A 22,120-nucleotide genomic window follows, 5' to 3' on the forward strand; every position below is an offset into this window, starting at 1 on the left:
CCAAGACAGGACTTAGAGATCTTCTTGTCCAGTAAGACCTAAGGTGTGTGGTGCAGAGTGAGATCTGGGATGCCCTTCAGCCGTGACCAGCCCGGGGACCTTAGTTCTGTCCGGCTCCCTCACCTGTGTAGTGGGGATCCTGACCCTCCCGCCAGAGAGCCGTGACAATGGCATGCACTAGTGCCTTCATATGTCTCAGTGGTTTATGCTTGCAATCCAGGGCAGCCTCCCACCTCACCATGCCCTCTGGGATCTAATTTCAGGATGGAAGTGTAAAATATTGGCTGCCTCCATGTTGTCACCTCTTGAACAACCCAGCTGTCAATGCGGTAGTGGCTGAGAGTCGGTGCCAATTTTCTCCTTGCTATTCAGTAAAGTGCACTTTGAGTTTTAATACCAGTTTCCCTCTCTCTTGAGCTTGAGAAAATCATGTTTATTTTGAATGATAAAAAAAAAAAAAGAAGACCAAAGGACAGGACAACAGCTGTAAACGTTTTCCCCAAGGTGGTCCAAGTATGAAAAACACTTATCTAGACTTCCTCTCCCTTGCAGTGGGGACCACAGAGGCCCAGAAGAAGTGTCCTAAGGTTGCGTGGATGGTGAAGTCTGAACTGGGAGGAGAGCCCTGTTTCTCTGACTTCCAGCTTGGGCTTTGTCTCTTCACATCACTCCTGGTTGGATTCTTCTGGTGGGGTTTCAGAGACGGTTTATGGTAGGGCAGTGTGATTACCCTATTTTGGTTTGGGCTCCCCCAAGAGCAGACCAGAGATAAATATCTGGGGGAGAGTCATTGACCTGGAAAGTGATCCCAGGGAGCACGGTGAGGGAGGGGGCGGTGAGACAGAGACAGGAAGAAAATCAATCACCGGGTGTTAAAGTGTGGGTCACGTCTATGGGCAGTTGGTACCCAGTCCTTCTGCAGACCCTCTGGGAGACCATGTAGCGCACGCCTCAGAAGTGTCCTCCCAAGGGCCTGAGGATGCCACACTCTGGTCCCTCTCTTGCTCCCAGCCTGTTGGCTCTCCAGTATGCCCAGTTGGCTGGGGCTGAGGATGGAGCTTGTCTCCTTTCCACTGGTTTCCAGCCACATGCAGGCACTCAGGGAAGAGGTGAGGGAGCTGTCTGCAGAGGGCCTCCAGGCTGGCCAAGACCTCACTACCTCACACTGCGATCAGTGTAGTCCCTTCCCAGGTCACCTGGGCGGGGGCGGGGTGGGGGTCAGAGCTGTCCTCCTTCAGGCAGGGTTGATGTGACATGTTGGGAAGCCCCAGTGGGATCCAACTTGGGAAGAACATGTCCAGCCTGAAAGAAGCCTCAGGATGTTAGGGCCCCTGTCCAGGGCTCACTGGCTCCAGCAGGCTGGAGGACTGCCTTCAAGACCCTAGGATGGGTGAGGGCTGCTTTTAACGAATGGGAGTCTGAATTCTCCCAGCTGGTCTGAATTCTCAGACTTCAACACTCAGGTGTTTGGTTTTGGGTGAGCACACCCTTCAATGTCCCTTACTTGGGATTCCACACTTAGGGAATCTTCTGAGAAGCAGTAGAGGATGTGGAAGACAGGATCCTGGAAGCCTGGTCTGCGATCCAGTTTCACTGGGCGTAGGGAGTTCTCAAATGGCCAAATGACCAGACCCCATTCAAGAGACCTGATTTTGGAGATTTTTAGATCAACAGGTTCAAGGACAAACTATAGTAGGTTTCAAATTAGGATAACTCAGAGGTTTAAGAGTACCTTCCCTTTATATATATGTGTGTGTGTGTGTGTGTGTGTGTGTACATGTATATATATATTTAGAGAGGGGTGGGGGGAAGTGGGGGAGAGAGAGACAGAACCTTAAGCAGGCTCAACACTCAGTGTAGAGCCTGACGCAGGGCTCAATCTCATGACCCTGAGATCATGACCTGAGCCAAAACTAAGAGTCAGAGGCTTAATAGACCAAGCCACCTAGATGTCCTCCCTTAACTTATTTCTAATGTGTAATACGCTTACGTCATGTAAAATTGTGTTCAGTGAGACCTCTCCCCATCCCATGTCTACCCTGCTCCCCCTCTTGTTCCTTTTACAGTTTCTGATTCTGGGTGTCCTTTTTCAGTTCCCATATCTAAGTGCGAGCAAATCTTATTTTTTTTTAAGATTTTATTTATTTATTCATAGAGACAGAGAGAGAGAGAGAGAGAGAGGCAGAGACACAGACAGAGGGAGAAGCAGGCATCATTCAGAGAGCCCGACGTGGGACTCGATCCAGGGTCTCCAGGATCACGCCCTGGGCTGCAAGAGGCACTAAACCACTCCACCACCGGGGCTGCCCCAAATCTTCTTTTCTTTCTTTGCAATGCAAAGATAGCATTGTATGAGCCTGGTTGTCACCTGTTTGCGTGTGTATTCATTTCATCTAACAATCTCTTCTCAAGAGCTTTCCCAGTACCTGGTGAGCCCACTTATTTTTAATCCTAGTCTGCTTAACCATCCCCCCATGGGTGGACATTTGGGTCGTTTCAAATCTTGCTCTTACAGAGAAGATGCTACAAAAATAACCTCGTACTTATATCATTCAGCACGTGTGCAAGTGTATGGCTTTAAGATAAATTCCCAGAGGTGAAGTCATTGGGCCGGAAGGCATATGCATTTCTAACATTGATAAATATTGCCAAATGGCGCTCCTTAGGAGCTGTACCAGTTTCTGCTCTCACCAGCACTGCGTGAGACCCTCCGTGCCTGAGGAGGGTGGAGCAGAGATTACCGAGATGAAAATACACTCCTGGACAAGTGTGAAGGGGAAGGATGGACCAAGCTGTGCTTAGACCCCTGAGGCCTGCGGGGGATGGAGAAAGATGAATAGAGGAGGAGCCCCAGACTGTAGAGTGGGAATGTGAATCTATCCCATCTATCTCGAGGGGCAGAGTGGAAAGAGTCAGATCAGACCTGTCAGCTCTGGGTTTCCCAGCCCAAATGGTCTGTTTAAAGGGGAGTCTTTTCAGATTCTGTCTGGATCCAGGAATCCCAGAGCGAGGAAAGGGAAAAGGGGCAGGGAGGGAAGGGCTGAGCTGCAGCTGGTGGGGGGCGGGGGCTGGTGCAGGAGCAGAGGTCTGGGAAAACAGGGCCTGCCTCCCCAGAGCCTAGCATGCTGCCTGGCTCATGGGAAGCGCTAGAGAAATGCCAGAAACACAAACACAGCAGAGCAGCAAAGACAGTGTGAAATTCCTCCTCAGAAACCTGAGAAGTCCACCTCTTTGTCTCAGGACCAGGTAGGACTGGGACAGAATGTGGGTGGAGATGGAAGCAGACCCATCTGCTGTGTCAAGCATGTCCTCAGTGAAACTAGAGCCACTTCCTTATTCCCTTTCAAAAAGTCGTCTTGAATTCATCACTGGGTGTGCAAATATTCATTGAGCACCTGCGATGTGCCAGGCCCTGCCCTTGATGCGGGGCTTTAGCAGTGCCTGCCTTGATGGATCTAAAACAGGCGGTCCCATAGATACATGATTGCAGGGTGCGTCGAGTGCCCTAACAGATAGGGGGGCCAGGCTCCATGGGAGGGTGGTGAGGGAACACTTTGCAGGTCAGTGCTGTGTGAGCTGAGACCTGCAGGATGCCTTTTACTTGAAGGTCAAGAAAAGTCAGCAGGAACCCAGGCAAAGGGAACAGTGCGTACAGAGGTCCAGAGATGGGGAAGAAGTCTGGGTGTTTGTGGAGGTGACAGAGGCTTGGAGGAGGGGTCAGGGTGAGGGGGGTCAAGGTGAGGCAGGGGAGGTGCTCGGGGACCAGAGCGCCCAGGGCCTGAAAGATGGATTGTCTTATTCCAAGTGCAATTGCAAGGTATTGATTGAAGGTTTTTGTTGTTGTTCTTGTTTTTAAAGATATTATTTTTATTTATTTATTTATTTTTCATGAGACACAGAAAGAGAGGCAGAGACACAGGCAGAGGGAGAAGCAGGCTCCTCACAGGGAGCCTGATGTGGAACTTTATCCTGGGACCACGCCCCCAGCCAAAGGCAGCCGCTCAGCCACTGAGCCATCCAGGCGTCCCTTGATTGAAGGTTTTAAGCAAGGGAGCGATGTGATCAGGTTTATGTTTCAGGTTTAGGTTTATGTTCAGTTCTGGAAAATGGGCTAGGAAGAGTACCGGTGACATTGGGGAGACCCAGGGCATCCTAGAGTCCAACATCTAGTATTTGTATGAGTGACAGATGACAAATTGGAAGAGGATGTGACAAGACAGTTTCCAAAGCCATCCTGTTCTGGGCACCCCAAAGTCACTGCCTTCCCGCAGGGAGGCCCGGCCCAGCCCTCAGCCTGGAATCCAGCTCTCTGGCATCAGGCTGAGCTGGGTCAAGGTGAAACAGATGACTTCGTGGGAGCACTGCTCAGAGCCCTTGGGAAACAGACCTCGTGCACCTCTAAGAAGGGCCCGGAATGCCACACGTTCCATGCTTTTCCTGTAACTTCGTATTTCATTGGATGTTTTGCTACCAGACCCACCGGGAGAAACGCTGCTCTAAGTATTTCCTGCTTGCTGGGCTAGGGCATATTTGCTAACGGGCATGCCCACTTCCTTTTCATGATCTCTGCCCCAGGAACTGGAACACCGTTCTCTTCAAATTACCGACAGGGAAACGGATCCGTTCGGAGTCCTACACCCAGAACACTGAGGGACCTTCAAGTGTTAATCTGGATCAACCAGCTAATCACAGATGGCAGCCTGGTAGATCTGGGAGTGTCAGCTTTGGAGGCCCCTCTGGCCCCTGCCTGGTCTGCTTAGGGAATACTCCATCAGTGCAATGCTGCCTCCCCTTGCCCTCGTTCCTCCTCTCCCTATCCCTTACTGCCTTTGGGAGAAATAAGAAGCTGACTCCCTTGCCAAGGACCCAGAGGCCCTGTTCTTCCAGGAGGCAACAGGCCTGGCATTTCTGGTGCCCGTCTTTATATATGGTGTTCCCGGCCAGACCGCTGAGGGCTGTTCATCTCCCTGGCTCTCTAACGGGCCGGGTACCACTGTCACTGTTTGGTGTTGTCCAAGCGGACATGGTCATCGTGTCCCCCTGCCCTGGCATTCTGCTCCTGGTGGTACGGGAAGAAGAAGCAACTCCACAGAACATTTTTCAGGAGGTGAGGTTTTTATTCTACGTTATTGGTAATGACAGGGAATTGGGTCGAGACTCCTCCTCCACAATCCCATAGGAAGAACAATCGGGAGAATTATGTACATCTAGAGTGGGCAGCTAAGGCTAGCTCCTCCTGGGACGTGGCAGGAGAGATGCAGGCTCAGGCCACGGGAGCCAGGCCAACCTGGTTGTTTGCCCTGTCAAACACGGCAAAGTACTGGCGGATGAAGACATCACCCAGGATCCACAGCTCTCCGGAGGCGGTGGGGAGGTTCATGCCCTGGAAGCCGCTGACACAGCCCTGTTGGCTCTGGAGAAAAGGAGGATAAAGCTGGAGATGGGGCACAGGCTCAGCAGTGACAAGATGCCGAGTACAGAGCAGCAGGGCCGGCGGCCACCACAAGGCACGTGCACGGAAGAACTCCCCGGCTTGTGTCCGGGGGCGGGCGGCGGGGGGGTCTGCCTGTATCAGCTGTTTTCCCTCCTATTGGTTTCCAGGCACTACTAGACATTTTTCAGTGTTTCTGGTGATGTCCAAACCTCGACATTAGCGTAAGAGCTAAGAGGTTTAGGGAGAAGTCAGCTACTGTGAAGAATTTTGGAAGCCCTGATGACACAGCCTTTTCCCATTCTGACCCCATCCAGTGGCAAAACACATCACTGTTCGTCCTTTTCAGTTACTACGGCCTACGGGCCCCCACCCTGGCTGCACGTTAGAACCGCCTGGGGAGTTTTGGAACCACCCCCTCCACCACTACCCCTGCTAATTAATCAGCATCCCTGGGGGCAGCCTGGTACTACATACTTCTTGCTGAACGACATTGACCCACTGGGTCAGTGAAGCATTGTCCTGTGGCTCATACTCTACCAAGTAAAGATTTGTTACTTGTAGAGACAGTGGGAGCATCATAAACCCTGACCCTATGGAATGTATGGTTTCCATTTGCTCAACACTTTGTAGCTTTGATGCGGTGGGTCCTTCTCTGTTACCCTAACCGCATTCTGAGGGTGGAGAACACTGACCTCTCTCATTTCTAGACCAGGAAACTGAGGGCCGGGAGAGGTTGCAGCTTGCTTGGAATCAATGAGCTAGTTATCGAGACCCAGGGCTTGGACTCAGGTGTCCAACCAGAAATTCTCTTTTCCTGCCACCTGCCTTTGCCTCCCTTTTCCCCTTGGGGGGCCCTGCGTCCACATTTTCATTCATACTTTCATTTTAAATGCATTCTTTCTCTCTGGAGGCTGTCCAGAACAGAAGTCAGCTTCAGCCTGTGGAAGTACACTTTCTCTTGTGCGAAGTCTGGGGGTAGAAGGGTGCGGTGGTATGTGGCCACAGTCTCTGCAGGCACATGTGGGTGCCTGGACCAGAGCCTCCTTACCTGTAGGATGTAGGCACTGGGAGGCAGAGGGTACTGGATGCCGTTGATGGTGAAGACGATGTCAGGCAGGCTGTTGATGGCTGAGCAGCTGATCACCATCTAGAAAGAGTGATGGTTAGGAGGACTTCTGTTTCTTCTACGTGGCAGACCTACCACTTGGGTCTAGAACGGGAAAGTCACGGCTGGACTCACCTGGCCGTATGAGTTCTGGCTGGCTCCAATGTAGCTCTGGATGTTGGCAATGGCATTGGTTGGTCCAGCCAGCAGAGAGGTGCCTGTGTCAACAATGGCCTGGCAGCCATCACTGCAAGCGATGGCCTGTCCGTTCATGGTAACACTAAGGATGAGATGCAAGTAAGGATCCCCTGAGTCCCCAGGGTATATCTCCCCAAGGAGGAACCAGGTGTCCCCAGAGGGTCCCTCCTTCCGTCCATTGGCCAATACATGAAATTCCAGCAGCTCTTATTCATGCATGCATTCTGTTAGTCAACAAATATTGACTGAGTGCCTGCTCTGAGCTAGGCATGGGAGATGCAAAACCAGACAGCTGCATGGTTCTGGGCTGCAGAGAACACACAGTCTGGCTGGAAAGATAGGTTATGATTGAGTAGGAACAGGAGCAGCAGGACACATGGCAGGGCAACAGAAGCATAATCCAGGGGGAGGGTGGTGGTGCTGAGCGGCTAGGGATGGCTTCTCAGGGAAGCAGAGCCCCAGAGGCTGCTGAGATGGTGCAGAGCTGCAAGAGGACGTCATGGGCAGAGAGTGATGGAGATGCGGAACACAGCAGGAGGTGAAAGAGGTGATGAAGTTTTAGCATGGCTGGGGCAGACACATGGTGACCAGCGTGGGCCAGGTTGTCCAGGACCATCCTGGTTTTAGTACTACAAGCCTGGCATCCCAGGAAACTGCTCATTCCTGGGCAAACCTGGGCAGTTGGTCCCCCCAGCAGGCCAGCTGGGTGATGAGCAGTTGGGGAAGGAGTCTGCGTGGGGGAGGGGCAGGCCCCAAAGGGGAAAGTGGAAAGGATGCCCTGAAACAATTCAGCCCCTTCACCCTAGGGTGGGAGGGGCATGTATCAGTTCAAGGTCCCTTAAGTGCTGGGATGTGTGGATATGTATGCTGGTAGGTTGTCTGGCTTCTTTGACCAGAAGGGAAGTAGCTGTCTCACTGTTGCAGAGCATCTGGGGGTCCCAGGCAGCTCTGCTCCTCCAGTGAGTTACTTTCCTTGCGGTCTCTCTGGCGTGGTCAACTTGTATGTTCTTCCCTTGGGGTACAGTTCTCTGTGTTGGCTGTTCTGGGGGGTGATTCTAGAAAGCTCAGTTACCTACGAGTCTATATGGAAAAGAGACCTGCCCATGTCAGGATGTTAGTCATCCATGGTGCTCTGACCTGTCCACGGTGATCTGCCAATAACCCTCGACAGAAACGGGCACCCAGTTCAGGTTTCCACTGTAGTAAGAAGAATCGATGCCACCAAACATCACCACGCTGCCACTCTGGTCATCGCTATGGAAAGTGGGGATAAGAGATAGAAATTCATTCATTCATTCATCAACCTGAACATCTCTTAGGTGCATCCTGAGAGCCACCCTCGATGGGGTTCTTGCTAGTGCCAGGAGCTGTGCCGAGGGTATGACAGACAGAGTCATTATTTTTATTTCCACTTTACAGTGAGGTTCAAAGACACGAGGCAACTTGCCCCAGGTCACACAGCCAGGGAGTGCCCAGGTCCTTCTGGTTCCAACATGTGTGGTTTCTATAGCATATTCACTCTCATTGCTGTGGGGACCTCAAGAGAAGTGAATGCATGGCAGTGTCCGCTTGTCTGCTCTCAGCCAGGAGCAGTTTCCAATTTGCTAACGTCTAGGATGTTTTTGATCATCATGGTTCGGCCGGGTACAGGGGTGCTCCCGGTAGCTAGTAGACAGAGGCCAGGGAAGCTGCTAGATATCCTGCGATGTAAGGACAGCCTCTGCGAGTGCACAGAATTCTGGGGTCTGTAACGTCCAGAGTGCTGCTAGAGAAAATCCTGATCGGTTGGAGAGATGAAAGAAATGCCTAAGTATCCATAAAGGCAGGTTATGTGTAGGAGCAGATTGGAATATTAAGTGGGCAAGAGGAAGAACAAATGAATGGCTTCTCCTACTGTGAATTGCAGGAGTTCTTGCTACGGGGACATTCACTTTCTAGATCTCTGCAGTTTGGGGTGAGATAGGGAAGCAAAGGTGAGCGATGCTAAGAAATAAACCATGGAAGAACTGGCCACGGATAAAACAATCCCCACTCACCTAACCCCACCCTACCTCCCTGCAAGCGTCTGACCTTACAATGTAACCCGATGAGGTCGAGATTACAGCGGAACAGTTAGCAACTCAAGAACAAGGTCGAGCTGACAAATTGCTTCAAGAGAGAACGATTTGTCAGAGGAAAATTGAGTGTCTCAAGAAAATTGATGACACCCTCTTATATTCTTGCATAAACCTTTACTCAACCAAACCGACCCTTGGCTTATTCTTTATTCATCCTTAGAATTAACTCAAAGTCACTGGCAGAACTAGGTTTTTTTATTTTTATTTTTTTTTTTTTATTTTTTTCAGAACTAGGTTTTGTTCACGAACAGAAGAAATTTGCTTTCATCATTTAAAAGTTCCCTTGTTCAGGATATAAGTCCTATTTTCATTTTTTTTTTTTTTTTTGCTATGGAATTTTGGCCTCCATTTTAAGTGGATTCACTAAATCCACTTCTGGGGGCCAGCAACGAGAGGACTGGTGCTGGGGAGCAAACGGCTAATGACATTCAATTGTGTAAGTCAAGGTGACAAGACTCACACTGGTCAAACAAGATGAATGGAGACCGTTCGTCAGGGAGGGATTTGCCACCGTCTCTAAGATTTACCTCTTGAGACTTAGACATTGACCTTTCAAATCCCTTGCTTGCTGAAATCCTATCCGCCTGCTCAGCCCCGGACAGCCCGTGCTATGGTCATGACTTCCCTGCCCAACTTACCTACTTAAGTAGACCGAGAAAAGGTCTTGGGAAACCAGACCTTCGTTCCACATGTTGTCAAAGACGGGTGTAGCTCCAGAAGCTGAAATCTGAGGGTAGGCCAGACCCAGGATGCCGTCGAAGGGAGCATAGTACAGGAAAGAGCCGGGCTCAGTCTCGCTCAGGCCAAAGATCTGATTGGTGTCTGCGATGCCTCCAACCTGAATTGGGGGAAACCAAGATTTTCACCATCAGCACGTGTTGATTGAGCACAGCGGGGTGCCAGCCCCGGGCTCAGAGCATCCCTGTTTCATTTCAAGTAGGACCCAGCTTCCAGGGTGGCAGTCTGGAAGGGGGAAGGACTGGCCCTGGGAATGCTTGTTATTCTGCGGGAAGTAACCATTGCGATGGATCTCCAGATGGCCATGGTCTGCGGCGCAAAGTGAGGGTTTGCTGCAGATGGTCACCGTGTCTGCGTGTATGTTTCTAATGACTGGATGCAGAGCCGACTCCAGACTAGTCAGAGAGCCCCTGACCCGTGCTGCACCCTGTGGGGGCAGGGGCTGGCCCTTTGGAGTTCTCCTGACTCGGGGCGGGGGGGGGGGGTGCGGGGGGGAGGAGGTGCTGAAAGAGAACTGAGACTTTTTGTCTTCTGCTCCTTTCCCCTACCTAACATGTGACTTGGGGGTACTGAGGGTGGCTTCTGGCTTCCGCTGCCCCACCCCCTTACCCACTACTGCCCCACCTAAAAATGTCTGTGATGTCCTTTCCACTTCCCCTCCTGCGATCCCTCTCAGGTTACTTGGTGGTCACTGAGACCCGTGTTGCTTGAGTAAGCTAGCTCGGCAGGGGGTGCGCTGTGGCCACCAGGGTCCTGGGCAGACGGCTTCAGGGCTGGGTGGGATCGGGGGGGCAGGCTGGCAGGTGCTCACCTGGACGGTGTCGTATCCCAGGATGCCTGTCATGCTGCCGGTGCCGTAGGCGATGGAGACTGGCCGGTTGGTGCCCTGGTAGGTGGAGGACTCCTGAGGGTTGAAGCGGTTGTGGTTGGCTGCCAGGACGAGAAGTAACAAAGGCAAACTTGAAAAGCTGAGTGAGACTCATGGGCTGAGCAGGTCTTCTTCGGGTGGGAGGGTGGGGGCTTTGGAGGAGAAATGTAACCTTCCCCCAGACTTTAGAGCCTAAGTGTTCCCAGGTACCACTTCTGGCTCGTTGGGCCAGTCGCCCCGAGGACCCCCAGGCAGTGCGGGTGAGTGAGCAGAGCAGGCTCCCAGCTGCCCATGGTGCTGAGCACTGTCGCACTTCTCTCTGCCGGGGACTGACTCCCGACGGCGGGGACCGTGTGTAGGTTACCCCTTATCCCTGGCACCTAAGCCCAGTGCCTGGTATGTAGTAGGTGCTCAGCAAACGCCTGTCGGGTGAATCCCTGAGTGACTCCCGCAGGCTTGAGGATGGACCTATCGGAAGCCCCCGGGTGCTCTGGGCTCCCGGGTGGGGTGGTGGCGGGGAGCCCGGGCAGGCCAGGGCCAAACACTCACAGCAGGCAGGACTGGAGCAGTAGACCGAGGGCACCCACAGGTTGGAAGAGCCGGTGTCAAAGATGACGGTGAACTCCTGAGGAGGAGTGCCGATGCCGATGGTGCCGAAGTACTCCATCTGTCAGGGCGGGGGGCACAGTCCGGTCGGGGCCTCCCCGGGGCCGCTGCCGGCGCTGCTGCTCGGCCCACCCTCTCGCCTTGCCCTTCCCTGTTCTAGCCTTTCTCTCCCTGTCCAACGCATCCATCCTCTAAGACCCAGCCTGGCCTCCCCTCCTCCCGGGAGTCTCCCCGATTGCTCCCCTGTTACCCTCTGTTCTCGTTGAAGCACCACAAACACCCAATAATAACCTGCTGTCCTCTCTTCAGCTCTTGTCTTGTGTATCTTAGTCTCGTCAGCCTAGAGAATGCCCGTTCTCAGAAAGGGCTAGAACCCCACGTACCCATCAGGGTAGAGGCTGAAATGCCTTTTCATTGAATCGCTGGTGGGGAGATAAACGAGTCACCTACTGATGGGAACCCCTCGAGCTGTCTGCTCCTAAATCTACGTATGTGTAGCAGGTTCAAGAAAGGACACAGTCAGGATTGTTGGTCTCAGGGGTGGCATTATCTCCCCTGCCAGCTCTGTTCCAGCCCCACTGGGCTTTCTATTCTTTGATGGTAACAAGCTCATTCCCCTCCCAGGGCCTCGGCACTTGGTATTCCTTGTGCTAGGCGAAGTTTATTCTAGATCTTTCCTTGGCTGGCTCCTACTTGTCACTCATTCAGAGCCCCAGTCAAATGTCACCTCTGCCAAGAGGCCCTCCCTGATTACTTTATCTAAATTTGCCCCTCCCTCATTTTTCTTCTTCCTTTTACTCTAATTAATTTTTCTTTGTGACCCTTGTCATTACCAGAAATTATCTTACATACTTCTTTGTCTCTTCTCTGTCTTGCCCTCTAGAATATAAGCTCTATGAACTTTACTTATTCACTATCATCTCCTTAGCTCCTTGCACAGAGCCTCTGGCACATAGTAGGTGGTTTATAAATATTTGTTAAGTGACCAGGTGGGCTGACTTTACCAAGCTCTGACCAAGGGTCAGGCCCTGGGCTGAGCACTCCAGAAAACATTATTGCCTTATTTACTTGCAGCGACCCCCTGATGGTAGATATGAGTGGCTCTGTTTTACAAAGATGCTGAGGCTCACTCAAAATTCAAATGACTTGCCCAAGGTCATGCGGGCAGGAAGCATTTGAGCCTGGCTTTGCACCGGGTCTGGCAGATTGTGTAGGCTAAACTCTCAACAACAGGCAACCTGGTTTCACACCCTGGGCCTAATGCCATTCACACTAGGGACACGCAATATCTACTGAAGGACAGGTGTGGCCATTGACTCTCAAATGAAAGAGTCAGGGTGATCTTTCTGAAGCTCCAGTCTGGGCGTGTCAACCCTCCTGGTTAAGACAATTCGGCAGCAAGCCATCATGAGACTCGTCTTTGGCTCCTCTCACCCGCCCCTCAGGTCTTGCTTGTGCCTCTCTCTCCTTCTCTGCTCTCCATGAACTCCAGCCTCCTTTCCTCAAATGCCCTCTGTTCCCCGCTGTCACGGGGTCTGGCACAAGCTGCCAGCCCTCTGGGACTCTCTCCTGTCCCCTAGAAAGCCCTGCTCTACCTTTGCTGTTTGCTCTAACCACTTCCCCATAGTTTGAGTGAGACCTTTACTGTACAGCCCTCGGCCTGCTTTACTTGGCATGGTTTGTGAGGCTCCCTGATTACTGTCTGTCTCTCCTTATAGAACGAGTGTGAGCAGCATGAGGGCAGGGGCTGTGCCTGGTTTTGCTCTGCACTGGGCCCAGCACAGTGCCCGACACATAAGGAGGTGCTCTGGACGCATAGACACTGGATGAATGAACCAAAGAACAGATGAAAGCTACGGCTCTGATTGCAAGTCTTCCTGCGACCCCCATGCCTCTGAGGTCCTGGGATCAGCCACCTAGGTTACTGCCTGGGAGCCCTAGCCCATCCTCCAAGACCCCTGGGAGCCCCTCTCTCCTCCAAGGCTGCGTCCTTGGAGCTGCCCCACTGCCATCCCTGGGGACTCACATCCATGTAGTTCTTTAGGGACTGAGTGGCCAACACAGTAGGCTCTTGGGGGAAGTACTTGCTGGCTGGGTTGGGGCTCTGGTTCTTCAGGAAGTCATTTAGGAGGCCATGCTCGATCAGTTTCTGCCTCAAGGACTTCTTTCTGACCAGGGGAATCCTGTGGCAAAGCAGTTGCAAACAGGTCATTTGGAGGAGGAAGAGTAATTAGGCAAGGAATCTGCTCACGGGGTGCTCTGGAAGCCTCGGAAGGAAAAGGAAGCTGGCCCAAGAGAGGAAGGAGGAGGGAAGCCAAGAGGAGAGATGCTTCCCTTTTGGGCACACTAATGCAAAGAGGGGAAGTGGTTGCCCAGAGTCACCAGCCCGGTGCTGGAGCGAGAAGCCAGCCTGGGAAGGACTTTAGACTTGTGTCAGCAGCGCTGCCTCCCCCAAAGGGCAGAGAGACGAGAAGGGAGGCTGGAGGTGGTGAAACAAAGGATTTGGATGAGGGAAGAAGGAAGACAAACGCAAGGGAAAAGAAAGGAAGGTGACAGGCAGCAGAAGGAAGAGCCTAGGGAAGCTCTTCCGGGTGCTGCGAGTCCCCCAGACTCACTTGACGATAGCGCACTCAGAGAGTGCCACCAAGCTGATCAGCAGCAGCCACTTCATGGTTCTTCTCAGGTCCCAATCTCCAGAGAAGGGTAGATGGGTGGAAAGTGTACAGAAGCAGGCAGGAGTTGCTCCTTATATACAGTCCATGTTCTTAGGGATCAGCCTTATCAGCCTTCAAATGTCACCCAGAATTGTAACCCCAAACAGAAAATTTCCCGATAAGATTGTCCCCGCCCCTCAGCTCTGATCTGAGAAGTTTCCAATTGAGTAGATTTCCACTGTAACCATACCCCACGGTTGGGATGGACCTGCAGAGAGCAAGCTATGGAGCGGTGGCTTATTACTTAAATAATGGAATTCATTAAAACTTGACAAGCTGAATGTTTTGACAGAATTGGTCTAAAGTGCACTTAACATTGAGCAGATGGCAAGGGGGGCTCATTGTACCCTGCTCTGCCCCTGTGGGATGGACGGTGGGATTCTCGGAGGACAGTTCCCCACTCAGTGATGAACCATGTTTCTGGAGCTGCTACCCCAAAGCATGGGCCTAGGTCAGTGATTCAGACCTCGGGACACATTTCCACATAGAAATGTCCTCATGTGGAAATATAGGGTGTCAAATTAGCCTACGGCCCTATTATGTTCTTGTTTCTCACGGCAATTGGGCTGACTCTTGGGAAAGTGGTGGAGAGGAACAAGTGGGAGAATACTGCCTTCCTTTGCTGGAGGAAGCAAACCTGCACCAGGCTGGGTTTGTCATTGGAATCTGCACCTTCCACATTCTTACCCCTTCTCTCCCTAGGGCTCCTCTCTCACCCTCCCAGGTGGCTGGAAGCCTCCATCTTGAAGATCCCACTAGAGTCTGTGTCTCCCAGGTGCTCCATGCTTAAAATGTGATCGAATCAGCTACAGTGGAGCAAAGCCATCCGGGCAAATTCATACTAGCACGTGAATGACTTCAAAGAGGGTCCTCTTTAAGAAAAAAAAAAAAAAAAAGAGGATCCTCTTATTAGAAGAGGATACTTACCAACTCACAGGATTCTCTACCTTGTGGGATTTATTCAGTTGACAAAATAGAAAATTTTGATTCAGAAATTGTAGGGGAGGGAGGTCAGCAGCAAGCCCTATCTGTGGGTCTTGTTTTGAAATCAGATTCCCTGGGCCACCCCTGTTTTTTCCAAATCAGGAGACATAGATTTCATGAAAGCCCCAAATATCCCCCAGTGCCTCTGGGTGAGTGTGGAGCCGTGGGCAGTGTGGATCAAGGTTGGGACCAGGGGTGGTTAGTCCAAAGCACACTTGCATTTCAGACTTCCCTCTTAAGACATCTCTGGGCCCCAAATGTGGATCCTTGCGCCATAATCTCCACATTCAGGTATTTTGATATCTGCTTCCTGTCTTCTCTCTTTCTTCCCCCTCCAGACTTTCTCACCCTGACTTGTGAACTGATCTCAGCACTTATGTGGTCAAGCCTATGGTCCGACAGATGCTTGCCTAAGTTCTGGAAGCATTAGATGAAACCCCTGGCTCAAAGCTGCCACTGGCCAGGAGGGAGTATGGGTTGGGGGCTACTCATCAGGACTTCAAGAGGGTCTTGCACTGGGTGGTGGGTACATGGGTGCTCATTACTCTTTATACTTGATGTAATATGTGTATCTGAAACCATTCATAATTTTTTAAAAAATTTATTCAGAGAGAGAGGCAGAGACACAGGCAGAGGGAGAAGCAGGCTCCATGCAGGGAGCCTGACGTGGGACTGGATCCCGGGTCTCCAGGATCACGCCCTGGGCTGCAGGTGGCGCTAAACCGCTGCACCACTGAGGCTGCCCTCATAATAAATTTTTAAAAAAGAAAGGAGGACCAAGCCTTTTGCACCCACTTCTCAATTTAGACATGAAGGAAATGCGGGTGGGCGATAGCAGGGACCATCAGGATTGAGATGCAATGAATGAATGAAGATCATGCATGTTTTATTCATCTTTCATTTCTCTCAGTAGATTATATGGTGCATGGAGTGTTCATCACCATGTTTTGATGAATCCCAGGCAAAGCTGGGCTTAGTTAAGAGCAGGTTGTAGGGGGCACCTGGGTGGCTCAGTGGTTGAGCATCTAGATGCCTTCAGCTCACGTTGTGATGCTGGGTCCTAGGATCAAGTCCCACATCGGGCTCCCTGCATGGAGCCTGCTTCTCCCTCTGCCTGTGTCTCTGCCTCTCTCTCTGTGTCTCTCATAAATAAATAAATAAATAAATAAATAAATAAATAAAAATCTTAAAAAAAAAAGAGCAGGTTGGGAATGTGGCTCCAAGTGGGGTCATGATTCCCTACTTAGCCATTCTGCTAACTGACCTGGGGCAGCGTGTTCCATGTGTTTCTCTCCATTGGCAGAAGACACCAAGGAGCTTGGATTTATTGATCTCTTACTCTTAGCTCACTCTGCTAAGTAATATTATTATCCACATTTGATGGATGAGGAGACTGAGGCACAGAGAATTTGTGACACTTGCCTGAGGGAGCTTGAATCCTGGCCCTTCTCTGTTGCTCCTTGTGCCTTCTCCCTCAGTCCCTGGACTAGAGCTTACCGCAGGCTATGGGTGAATCTTATGAAGAGTTCTGGATCCAGGGTCTAGGTAAGGACCTTAGTACTGCCTCCAAATGTCTGTGAGACCTGGGACTAATGGGGATAATAGTCCTCCCACTTTCATGGGATCGTTGTGAGGATAAAACATGGCGTGCTAACAAGCCACACACTTTTTTTTTTTTAAAAGATTATTTTAGAGAGAGAGAGCACATGCACACATGAGCAGGGTGGGGGGGCAGAGGGAGAGAGAGAGAATCTCAAGCAGACTCCATGATGAGTGCAAAGCCCGACTTGGGGCTCAATCCCACCACCGTGAGATCATGACCTGAGCCAATACCAAGCATCAGACGCCTAAACGACTGCACCACCCTGGTGCCCCTAAGCAGCCACACACTTACAATGGCTAAAATGAAAGCAACTGTCAGTCAACTGCGGATGCTGGTGGGGATGCTGGGCCACCATTGCAGGTGGACATGCAAGAGGCATTTCCCCTTTGGAAAATGACTTAGCAGCTTCTTGTAAAGTAAACATGTACTTACCATTTGACCCAGCAATCTTCCTCCTGGGTATTCACTAAAATACTGGGTTTCTATTCACTGAAAAGAAATGAAAACCGTATGTCCCCACAAGGACCTGTACACAGATGTTTGTAACAGCTTTTTTTCATAATTGTCAAAAACTGGAAACAACTTGGAAGTCCTTCAGCTGTTCCCTGGATATGCAAATGGTGGTGCAGCCACTTGACAGAAGAGCCCTCAGCAACAGAGAAACAAAGGAGCTGCTGCTTGAATCTCATAAGCATCGTGCTGAATAAAGGAGGTCAGACTCAAAGAGGCTACCTGTGTAAGATTCTACCTATATGACATTCTGGAAAGGGTAAAATAATGGGAACAGAAAACAGGTGAGAGTCCAGAGGAAGAGGTTGGCTTTGGGGAGATGGAAATACTCTCTAGATTGTACACTTGAAAAGGAATGCTTAAAAAAAATAAAGAAAAGAAAAGAAAGAAAAGGAATGCTTTACTCTATGACAACAGACGTGACGCACCTGACTTTTATAGCAGGTGATGCGTTCAGCCAGTAACAGCCACACAAGCTGGGGGGGGCGGCTGGTGGTGAAGGGAAATTGGGTACTAGGTTCTGCTTGTGGGGGTGCCCTGGTGAGGACCCATTTGATTCCTTTGAAATAAGGTGTTGTAATACCATTAAAGGAAACACAAAAGAAAAGAACAATGCATTCTCCACCCCTGCTTCCATTTCGGTCCTTCAGAACCACGAGTAATACCGGTCACAGCCTGCTTTTCTCTTCCACATTGAATGGTGGCAGTGATGAAGCTGGTCCACTGTGGTGAAGCCCTGGGGAGCCGAGTGAGGACCGAAACTCCTCAGAGTGACTGGCTGGCTGGCTCTTTCACGCCATCCTGGGGGTGAGAGTGGGGTGGCCATGGTCCATCTAGGAGGGGTAGGTAGTGTCCAGGCTTCCCTGGCATCCATCTGGGGGGCATAGCTTGTCTGTGAGACCCACATGGGAATTTTGGGATAGAGGAGAAATATGTTCAGGAAGCAGAAGGAAGGCTCCTCAGGCAGGAACCCAAGAGAGCCATTCACGCATTCGTTTAGTACATTTTTACTATGAACCTGTTACATGCTGGGCAGGCATGTTCAGGAGGCTGGGGGTACATCCATGAGCAAAATGAAAACACACCGAGCCTTCAAGGGTTTGTAGTCAAGTCAAGAGAGGGCAGATAGCGGTGGGGAGCTCTTTCCTTCCCACCTGGATAGGTCTTTGGATCACACTAAAGAGAAGCTCTTAGATGGGTGAAGATAGTCGAGTCTTCCCATATTAGAGATTTTAACACCTTGAGAGAGGCTGAACTGCTCGGTGGCACCAATCCCCAGTTATGTCTCAGTCTATGATGAGCCCCAATTATCCTTGCCCCTCCTGCTCCCCTCCCTTGAATGCATGCAGGAGAACCTGTGACTTGTTCTAGCCAATAGGATGTGGGAAAGCACATGGGATGCCACTTTTGTGATTATATTATACGGGATCATCATCACTTCTGTCTTGCCAGTAGAGTCTTTTTTTCTCTTTTTTCTTTTATTTAAATTCAGTTTGCCAACATATAGTGTAACACCCAGTGAGACTCTTTGTATAGATGTTTTTCCTCGCTCACTCTGATGGAACAAGCTGCCCCCATGGAGAGGCCCAAACAGCAAAGAATAGGGGGTGGCCTCTAGTCAACAGCCAGCAAGGAACTGAGGCCCCTAGTCTGACAACTCACAAGGAGCTGGATCCTGCCAACAACCGTGTGAGCTGGGAAGTGGACCCTTATCCAGCCGAATGCCAGATGAGACCACGTCCCTGGCTGACACCCTGACTGCAGCTTCATGAGACACTGAAACAGAGGACCAGTTGAATGAACCTGGATGCCTGACCCGCAGCAACCGTGAGCTAATAAATGTGAGTGTTTCAACCTGTAAATTTGTGTTAATTTGTCACCAACAGTAGAAACTAATACAATAGAGGGCACCTGGGTGGCTCAGTGGTTGAGCATCTGCCTTTGGCTCAGGTTGTGATCCCGGGGTCCTGGGATCAAGTCCCGCATCGGGCTCCCCATTCATGAGAGATGTGTCTCTCATATCATATCTCTCATGAATAAATAAAAATCTTAAAAAAAAAAAGAAACAAATATAATATAAACCCCCTTGAAAACTCCATTAAGAGTGACATAACCACCTCTGCTTTTCTCCATTTGGGGCCATTCCAGAGCCCTCCTGGCAGTTTCCTGCCCAGGCAACGTGAGCCATCGGGCAAGAAGGGAGCTGACATATGAAACTCCGTCCATGCAGCAAGGCTTGGGCTTCTGAGGCTCTCCAAGCTTTTCTCAGTGCTTTGAGATACAGGGGCTTTTAAGAATTATTATCATCCCTGAATTATCCCTACTGACACAGTTCAGAAGGTTTAAGTGGTCAGCATGGGTTCCTATAACTAAACAGTGACACTATTTAGGGACTAGAACCTGTGTCACAGAAGTCTGTGGTCTGGGGAGACCGTTGCCCTGGGCCAGGCTCTGCGCCCACCCTACCCCCCACCTAGTTCCCGCCCATTGGTTAGAACGTGAGGTGGATGTTCCATCATGGCCACAGTCTCCTCCCGGGGCACTCAGGGAGGCCCCTCCACCCAGTCCCCATAGGAATTCCTGGGAGGGACAGTAGATCCCCGATTCTAGGACCACGTGTCTTCCATGAGCAGGTCTGATCAGCAGCCAGAGCCGCTCCTCGGCTGCCAAGGGGGATGCCAGGTAATCTCATTGTGCCAGACTGGCCTGGCAGAAAGATTAGACAACACTGTGTACACTGCCATTAGCCCTGCCCTGAACTTGGCTTCAAGGGGCACTCAGAACGGCATCACTAAGGCAGGGCACCCCCCGCCAAGGGCACAGGTGTTCAGAAACGTTCCGTGAACATATCAAATCAAGCAATGGAATGAGATCTAAAGAACTCAGTCTTGGCAAGACTGAAATGGAGCATTTAAGCAAGATAAGTGTTATCGAGCTGGTGTGATAGGCTTTGGGCTGGCTGGTCCCCTAGGGGCTTTCAATCAAGGCCTTGCCCCAGGCACACAATCTTCCAACGCTGACCACACACTTCCACTCCCCAGCCTCAGCCCTGCGGAATTGCTCTAGGGATGGGCACATGTTTTACAATTAAATTTATAATGACATTTTTGGGGCCCGAGTCTACAAATAATGCATGTCCCTAGTAAGATTACTTATAGGCAAATAAAAGTTTTAAAGGGATTCGACCGCACCCAGAATGATCCCCCCATTAATGTCGTAAATGAATAAATTTATTTTTTCCGAAAATGGGGCCAGACAATAAAATACTCTTGTAGGCTGCTTTTGAAAGAAAAATGAGGGGCAGCCCGGGTGGCTCAGCGGTTTAGCACCACCTCCAGCCCAGGGCCTGATTCCGGAGACCCCGGATGGACGGGCTCCTGCATGGAGCCTGCTTCTCCCTCTGCCTGTGTCTCTGCTTCTCTCCTCTCTCTGTGTCTCTCATGAATAAATAAATAAAATCTTAAAAAAAAAAAGAAAAATGAAATGTTCATGTGTTTCCCAGGTGATTTCATGTCAGTTTACACCATCATTTTATTTTATTTTAGATTTTATTTATTGGAGAGAGAGAGAGAAAGAGAGAGAGAGAGAGCACACAAGCAGAGGGAGGAGCAGAGGGAGGAGAAGCAGGTTTCTCCACGGACCTGGGGGCCCGATGCAGGGTTCCATCCCAGGACCCCAGGATCATGATCTGAGTTGAAGGCAGACACTTAACTGACTGAACCACCCAGGGGCCCCTCCCTACATCATCATTTTAAAAGCATTTCTTGAACTATAAGGTGTGTACCATAGGGAATGGCTTCATGCAATTTCACAAACCGAAAAAGTCCATGTAACCACTACCCAGATCAAGGAATAGAACATTGCAAGGGCCCACAGAGCTCCCTGAGGCCCCCCTTCTAGATCCACCCCCCGAAACCAAGCATAATCACCACTCTAATTTCAAACAGTAAAGATTAATTTGGCCTGTTTCTGTACTTCAGGGAAACCGCACCACCTAACATCTACTCTCTGGGTCTAGCTTCTTGGCTCCAAATTATGTTCATGAGATTTACCCCAGGATAGTGGGCAGCTGCAAATCAGTGATTTTCACTGCTGTATATTGTTTTGTTGTGTAAATATACATTTTCTGGACCTCTTCTCTGGTCTATGGGCCTTCGGTAGCTTCCAGAGTGGGGGTTCTTAGGAACATGGTGCTATTAACATTCCAATACATGCCTTTTGGTGAATATATGTAGCATTTCTACTGGCTGTAGACCAGGAGTGGACTTGCTGGGTCATAGGGCAGGTTCAGCTCTAGTACAAACTGCTAAGCAGTTTTCCAAGTGGTTGTACCATTTTGTGCTCCCACCAGCAGATAGTGGGAGTTCCAGTTGCTCCACGTTCTGGTCAACACTTGGCATGTCCATCATTTAATTTTAGCTACTCTAGTGGGTGTAAGAAGGTACCTTCTTGTGGTTTTAATCTGCATTTCCTGAATAGTAATGCTAAGCACGTGCTTACTGGGCCATTGGTGCCTGCTCAAGTCTTTTGCTCATTTAAAAGACCATTAGGTTGCTTGTCTTTTATTATAACTTGTAGGAGTTTTACATCAGTAATTTAATTGTTTAAGGACAAAATATCTTTATAAAATGTGGGGTGCCTGGGCGGCTCAGTCGGTGAAGCATCTGCCTTTGGTTCAGGTCATGATCCTGGGGTCCTGGGATGGAGTGCCATGTTAGGCTCCCTGCTCAGTGGAGAGTCTGCTTCTCTCTCTCCCTCTGCCTCTCTTCTGCTCATGCTGTCTTTCTCTATCTCTCTCTCAAATAAATAAATAAAATCTTAAAAAACAAAAAAAAAAAAATAAAATCTTACATGCATATGATGCCATTATAGGAAAAGGGGAACAAGCTGAATTGCCTTGGCAGCAGAGGGGATGAAGACCCGCCAACTCCACAAGACATTCCTATGGAACCCCTGGAAATTGAACTTACAGTTTGAAAAACCCCTGAAACAGAGGCTCTTCTCACTCTTACCTCTTAGGTGTCTTACCTCATTTGCAGATTTGGAGTTTGCAGGAGCAGAGGAAATCTCCCCTAGAAAATCTCTCCCCCATGGCTGTCCCAACCCAAGTTAGCAAAAGTAATCGCCTGCAAGTGTCGAGTACTTACCTGTGTCATGCCAGGTACCTATACACCTGCATGAGATCTTCCCATGAGATAGATCCTGAGCTATACGGCACCATTTCATTTACCTCAGCTGGTAAA

General features: G+C 50.4%; 1 protein-coding gene across 1 annotated transcript; it reads right to left on the minus strand.

The window, feature by feature from the left end:
- Positions 1–5,096: 5,096 nt before the first annotated feature.
- On the minus strand, positions 5,097–13,776 carry PGA (pepsinogen 5, group I (pepsinogen A)). The gene is given in 9 exon segments (NM_001003117.1): positions 5,097–5,413; positions 6,483–6,581; positions 6,675–6,819; positions 7,875–7,991; positions 9,493–9,692; positions 10,404–10,522; positions 11,010–11,127; positions 13,093–13,249; positions 13,682–13,776. Coding segments are annotated over 9 exon segments (1,161 nt in total). The 5' UTR covers positions 13,738–13,776; the 3' UTR covers positions 5,097–5,263.
- Positions 13,777–22,120: the final 8,344 nt, after the last annotated feature.

This window comes from Canis lupus, chromosome 18, assembly GCF_011100685.1.
Source record: "Canis lupus familiaris isolate Mischka breed German Shepherd chromosome 18, alternate assembly UU_Cfam_GSD_1.0, whole genome shotgun sequence".
Classification (NCBI taxonomy): domain Eukaryota; kingdom Metazoa; phylum Chordata; class Mammalia; order Carnivora; family Canidae; genus Canis; species Canis lupus.